Raw genomic sequence first — 7,124 nt, 5'->3', positions numbered from 1 at the left:
TTTTTTTATATATACAGAAGCGAGGTTGACATCGAAGTCGTTATTTCAGCGATATTATTTGTAATTTACATTATTTATCATATTAAGGAAACCGGGATAAACTAAATGCATTATATAAGCAATAAATTCTGCTATTGAACATTTATTTGTTAAAATTTTTCTAACATTACCATTTTCGAAAACTGCAACCTTTAAGCAATTATTGTCCATTTATTGACATATAGCAAACTGGAACAAAACGTCCTCCATTATTTTACATGGTTGTGCTTGTTCTTTCTTATCAAATACAGTTTAGATGGTTCCAGAAAGAGAATATCGTTTATACCACTTAAGAATTGAATTTTTTGAAACTGTATCTAGCTATAAAAGAAATAGCTCTTTCTTATTTTATTAGTCTATAGTCATTTATAAATTATAAAATATTATTTTTCGAAAAAGAAATTCTATTTTTGTACATATAAAAAATTATATATGTAAAATTGATAAATATAATATACAGAGGGGAGGGATAATAAAATTTTTTTTTACGATTATTTCTTTCGAATTTTTGTTTTCACATATTTTTCTATTGGATTATGTAGGAGATGTTAGAATGTATTCTCAATTTAATTCTGCATCTAACTTATGATCTCGAGATAATTCTGAACGTTGAAAAAATAATGAAATTCTGAAATAATGTTAATATGATTTGTGAACTTATTTTCTTTGTTCATTCGGTGACGATGTATTTGAAACGGAAAAATTATGAATTATAATGTTGTTCTTTTTTAGTCGTTATTTTTCATACTTCATCGAGAAAAAAAAAGAAAAATAAGAGACACGTACTGTCTAGTACAAAAAAGTGGTGATCTGAAAATAATTCAAAAAAATGAAATCATAAAAATGTTTTATACTTTGCTTGAAACATTTCTCATATCATTAAAAATAAAAATATTTACATGTTCGGTCTTAAGTGAAACACCCTATTATACGTAACGTTGATAACAAATATGTTTTTCACTTAAAATTTTCAGAGTATTAGAAGGTTTTCCGTGTTTTAATTAGGCATTACTTATTTAGATAGTACTTTATTATATTCGCTAAACATTACTTTTATACACGGATAGAAAAGAGGCAACAGTGGTAATTGTGGTAATTTAAATTCCATATTATCATAAGCAAGTCCAACATTTTTTTCTTCTGGAATAAAAGGAATTTTTGAGTAACGCTGACTGAAATGTGTTAATAAGATAAATTTTGCATTCATAGATTTTCCAGCTTTTATCGCTTGAGATGTCGTTGAATGTGACTTGCTGTATGCTAATTGTTCAAGACCATTCTCCATAGTCGCTTCGTGAATTAATAAATCACAATTTTGTCCCAAGTCTATGAGACGTTGACAAAATATAGTATCACCACTGAAATAAAACATGATTTTATTTATGAAATTGTTAATACGTGATAATTAATTTACCTAACCCATAACAACAGACATGCTGTCTAATAGAAATGGTAGGAACCATTTATGTTTCTTTTCAATGTCTGTGATTAAGAATTAAGATTAAGTATTTTATTCATTTTACCTATAAACGATTTTTTTGTTATCTTCAAGAGTAATGGCAACGCCATATGATTGCTTGCAGTGTAAGACATAAATCGTGCTTATGTCTTTGACATTTAATTTCTTGAAAATCATCGATTTTAACACTGATGATAAGTTATGATGTTGGAAGTATAGATTGTTATTGTTTATAGAAATATATTGCTCTTTGATAGAATTAAACTGATCATCACAAAATTCATACCAAGGTGTTAAAATTTTTGGCGCTAGTAAGTACAACTTTTCATCTGTAACTTTTTTTCTTACAGACAACAAACCAATGAATCCTAAATGGTGATCTGCATGCATGTGTGATACATAAATAGCCTTAAAAAAATATTAACAATAATAAAGATAATAAACGAGTAAAACTGAATGTTAATTGCTTTAATTCACCTACAGACATACCTTAATAGTACGTAAAATATTAAGACCTTCCGAAACCCCGTAAAACCTAATAATTTGTCCAAGAGTACCTTCTCCACAATCCAATAAAATGCTACAATCCTTATTAACACGTAAAAGAATACCACTTGTATTTCTAACTTTATTTGGTACACTACAGCCAGTACCTAACATTACAATTCGTGGATAATCCGGAATAGTATTTAAATTATGTTCTACTGATTTTTCCTTAATAACAGCCTTTAATTCTTTTAAAACAGTCGTAAAGTCAGGAAGTTGTAGAAGATCGTCAATATATATTTGCGTATCCTTGTAAATTTCAGCATTCTGTAAAGGTTTTGGCATTGGCCGTATCTCTATCACTTGTCCCGTTCTAGCACGATAGATATTATCATTTAAAGTCTGCAATAAATTTTGCAATATTTAATCTTGTAAAATTCTTAATATATTATTTCACAAGCTAAATAAACGAGTAAATAAATAATTTTTAACTTTCAGAGAATTATACCGAGATTATTTAAATATATATTTCCGAGAAAAAATGTAATAATAATGATACAAATGTAACAATTGTCAAAAATATATATCTAAAATATATTCTATATCAAATATAACTATAATATATTATGTATACAATATACATAATGAACACTTTTTACTTATTTTCTTGAAAAATATTGTTAGAGTTAAAAATATTTAGTTGTTGTACAAGCAAAAACAATATATAAGTGATAAAATAATTTTAAAAAAATATGCATGATCTATTAACTCGTAATTTCAAGGATTTATTTTTTTCATATAGAGGGTGAGTCAATAGAATATTACAATTTTCTTGGAAACTATAACAGCTAGCAACAAACTTTTTTTTTTAAATTTAGTGATACTAAGGAACTGATTATATGGAAAATGATATTTTTGAGATAAACAGTAGTGAGTCAAAAATCCCATTTTTCTAAGTTTTTTTTAAAATTAATACGATATTCCATTAAAAAAAAAACTTAGGGTTTTAATCCCCTTTGACTCATTATTATTTACCTCAGAATTGTTACTTATTTTCCATATAACTAACCTCTTAGTATCATTGAATTAAAAAAAAAATTGGAGAAAATCCCGAGAAAATAATTTGTAATACTTTATTTGATTCACCCTGTATTATCTCTTTGATTCATCCAGTATAACTTACCTCTTTATCTTTGTCAAAACGATCTTTACTTAACAAAGGAAATATTTCAGGGTGTAACATGTTTAATAAAGACTGGTTCTTGTAAACAGCTTCACTGCCCATACAAGTATTTTCACTATTTACAATTACATGTTGTGTATTTGAAGAAAATTTTCTTAACCAGTCTTGATATCGTTGATTGGTAAAAATTTGGTCAGAAGTACAATGAAATATGCAAAATACTTTATTTTCGTTTGCTTCTGTTTCTGTTTGTTGATATTTTAAAAAAGCAGGATGATTCACTATAGGATCCAAATATTCGTCTGTCGGACATTCTACAACTACAAAATTTTTAACAATAATAATTGAAATATATAATAATAGAAAATAATTTAATATATCAATTAAATATAATCCAAGGTTATGTTTGTTTTAAAAAATATGTTTTAATTATATTTATAAATATAAATTATTAAAAGCTAGAGATAGTTAATGATGTGATATGCATGAAATAATATTTAATTGTATATATACTAAAGACATGATTATGTATGATTATATATTTTCAAAATTACCTATGAAAGTAGTTTCAGGAATATCTGGTGACACTACATCTTTACTATAAACAACAGATCCATCTGGTTTAGTAATATCCATTCCTTGCTTTAACTTATCCAAAAGTGGCCCAGGTGGTACACCAAAGTTTATGCACTTATCTATTAATAATTTCCCAGATCTTGAATGAACAGTGCAAATATAACATATTACTTTTGGAATGCTTTTCAATTTCTTTCCTTCTTTAACTTTTTCTTTGTCGGTTTCTTCATTTATAACTCTCTTGTCATTTTCATTTGTGTAATATTGTTCTTGATCAACCAGATCTGAAGAAAGCTTTTTAATATTTTTTGTAGATTTTGTTATAGGAACATATGAAACTTTCATTCTACAATCATTGTACTCTGCAGATTCATCAATTGTGAAATAAGAAATTTTCAGTTTTGGCAAGAATACAAATGATTTAACTGCTTCTATAAAATCGCGAACTCCTTCAGGACAATGAATATTTATTTCTGTTGTACCACTAGATTGTACTGTTAGCAGTAAACCTGGAATACCTCCAATATTTTTCCAAGAAAAATGTGTCACAAATATATTTTCTATCTTGGATAGTTTACAGCCATGTTCTTGACTTAATCGTTGAGTGCTTTCACCACAATTAAATATATAATTACTGTGATCAGTCATAAAAAATACACACTGTGGGGTTCCAAGTGCTCCGCTACCAAGCACCTGTTGTAAAATATTAATCATTGATAAAAGTATTACACACATTGTAAAGTTTAATAAATAATTAATTTCATTTGTACATTCAAATATGCATTTTACATACCTTCAAATATGCATTAAAATGCTTGAATTCTTTTTTTTGTTGCATTACTGCTAAATTTATCACAGAAGATTCACTCAGTAATCTGTTGTGCGCTTTAATAATATGAATATTTTTAGTAATGAATTTGAACAAACATGTACTAAATTGAAACATAGTACTAATATAATTGTATTAATATACATATATATTGCCTATAGAAATAAAAGAATTACATATTACACATTTACCATTTCGTTAAAAGATATAAATTTTATGGGCTGTTCTTTACTGTTGACTTAACTTTTAACCTAACCTTATCTCAGATTGTAAAATTACACCATTTTATAACAGGATTTATAAACTCTTGTCAACAGTTGCAATAGTATTTGTAGGTAGGTTTGAAATATAATTATTAAAATGAAAATCTAACTGTACAATAAAAATACGTAAAAAACAAAAGTGACGTTAACACGTGCTATTAAATGCACGTAGCATATATATAAATAGATATGCGTGTTACTACAAATTAAAAACTAATTTCATCAATGAATATATAGCGTTTCGATCGGAACAATTAATTTATGATACGTTGATCGACGATAAATACTACGTAACTTTTATCATATTTGTATGAAAAATCACACATATTATACATATATAACAGTTGAGTGAGAAACAATCACATTGTACGGCAGAGAGTTCACCTATTCACCTCTTTCATTCACTAATACTGGATTTGCATTCTTACACAGAATATCCCGTAACTGGTGTTACAACCGAGTAGGTGATTTTATGTGAAAAAATGAGTCGAAAAGAAACAATAAAATTTTTTCATTAAAACCTTCATTTTCGAAAAAAATTGAGTTTGAAAATTTCTCGAGTATTTGAATTTAATTAATTTCGAGTAATTTTCTATATTTGAACTTAGTTAATTCCAAGTAATCGACACGAGGACACTCTTAGGCGCAAAAATAAGTGAAAAGAGTAGAATAAAATCTTTTTGTTTAAAGTGGTTTTCAAGAAAATGTTTTGAATGTGTTTCGTTAGAGAAACGCCTTGGTACATGTGCACTTGATAAATTTTCAAACTTGATTTCCTCGAGAACGAAATATCTTTGAAACAAAAAAATTTTATTCTACATTTTCTATTAATTTTTACAAGTAGAATGACCTTCTTCTAATTATTCTTCTTTTCTGTCATGTCCAGAATTAGCTGAATTCAGGTATTTCTGAGAAATTTTCAAATTTGATTTTTTCGAAAACGAAGGCTTTAATGAAAAAATTTCATTCTTTCTTGTCTCATATTCTCACGTAGAATCATCTCCTATATTCCTTACGGAACACCCTCTATTTAAAAACGTATTGTATACTTTTTTAACACAAATACACTTGTTTGATTTCAATTCGTACGTTATTACGTTTAAAACGTATAACAAGTTGTAGTAATTTTCAATTTATTTTAAACAGCCCAATTAAAAATTTGCTATCTTCACTGATTTTGAAAAATATGTTATCAAAGTCATTGTGAACAACTTTCCCCAATGTTGCCTTAGATGTTCGTGAAAATTTGTAACGCGAAATTTTTGAAAACTTATCATCCCCGATTTAGCTGAAATTTTGAAAATAGACAACACCATTTTTTGTACAAATACAATGTTTGCGAGAAGAATTTTTGTCAATTCAGAAAGTTAAGATCCAAAATTTTACGAGAAAGTTCAGAAATAATAGTGAGATAATTATTTGGAATAAGGACGACCCTAATGGTGTGAGTCAATTTAAATAATTACAGTAGTCAGTTTAAAAAATCTAATTCAAATAGTCATTTTAAAAAATAATCAGCTCTTTTTAAAGAGGAGTATCGGCATTTGTTTGGGGTAAACAGCTTCACGACTGACTGAACCGTCAGGATTTTGATACAATCCACAAACTTATAAATAATTATCTAAATACTTATTAAGATATATTAAGAATTGCGTGACATGTTTTAAACTCGGTAGTAAACATGTTCTTTACTAATATTATCTTTTTTCTAAAATTACATATTATTCTGAGCTGTACCGTAGTACATTAGTATATCGTAGACAAAACCTTTGATCTAAATTTGTTATTTCAAGAGTATTTTACTGAAGCTGAAAAATCAATTTTAATCAAATTTTCACAAATGAACAGTTTTCGAAATATTCGCAAAATATAACACTACTGCAAGGATGGCTAACATGTTCATCGCCGAGCAGTTAATTTAAATCATTCACATAATTGAAAGAAAAAAGGTTTTATTGATACACAATTATAAGCATATATGGACAGAATTTATCAATTTTTTACGATTATTTAGAAACGTCCAATTTCATGAATTTTTGATTAATCTGAAATGACAAATTTGGAGATACTCACGGTACGGATTGTAGATAGAACCGGCGGAAAAATTAAAACTTATATGCCGTGTCGGCCTTATATAAGGCCGACTGTCTTTGTGTCCTGTCCAATCACTCAATCACGTGACTAGGAAAGTAAGTCATTTTTGGCCTAGATGCACCTTAGGCAGGTCAGTCCCATAAAGTAATATTCGCAATTACTCTATGGGCCTAACAGTATTACCAATGGATGCGT

The 7,124-nt window shown here is 27.5% G+C and overlaps 1 protein-coding gene across 4 annotated transcripts; it reads right to left on the bottom strand.

Moving 5' to 3' along the window:
• Nucleotides 1–511: 511 nt before the first annotated feature.
• LOC122529400 (ribonuclease Z, mitochondrial) lies at nt 512–5,359 on the bottom strand. Of its 4 annotated transcripts, none has more exons than XR_006306795.1 (8): nt 4,829–5,359; nt 4,537–4,727; nt 3,722–4,436; nt 3,168–3,487; nt 1,988–2,386; nt 1,785–1,906; nt 939–1,397; nt 512–849 (listed from the first exon to the last, which is right to left on the bottom strand). XR_006306795.1 is itself a non-coding variant. In XM_043655512.1 (7 exons), the coding sequence occupies exons 2-7, from the start codon at nt 4,687–4,689 to the stop codon at nt 1,052–1,054; spliced, it is 2,277 nt and encodes a 758-aa protein (XP_043511447.1). In that variant the 5' UTR covers nt 4,690–4,727; nt 4,829–5,352; the 3' UTR covers nt 925–1,051. The 4 variants fall into 4 exon arrangements, 1 of the variants encoding a protein (XP_043511447.1); XR_006306790.1 differs by having other exon boundaries at nt 517–849; nt 1,563–1,906; nt 4,829–5,352; XR_006306794.1 differs by having other exon boundaries at nt 518–849; nt 1,563–1,906; nt 4,537–4,628; nt 4,764–5,350.
• Nucleotides 5,360–7,124: the final 1,765 nt, after the last annotated feature.

The sequence above is a fragment of the Frieseomelitta varia genome, unplaced genomic scaffold (genome assembly GCF_011392965.1).
Source record: "Frieseomelitta varia isolate USP_RPSP 00005682 unplaced genomic scaffold, Fvar_1.2 scaffold_131, whole genome shotgun sequence".
Classification (NCBI taxonomy): domain Eukaryota; kingdom Metazoa; phylum Arthropoda; class Insecta; order Hymenoptera; family Apidae; genus Frieseomelitta; species Frieseomelitta varia.
The sequence above is the reverse complement of the archived record's forward strand: the minus strand, read 5'-3'. Positions and strand labels throughout refer to the sequence as shown.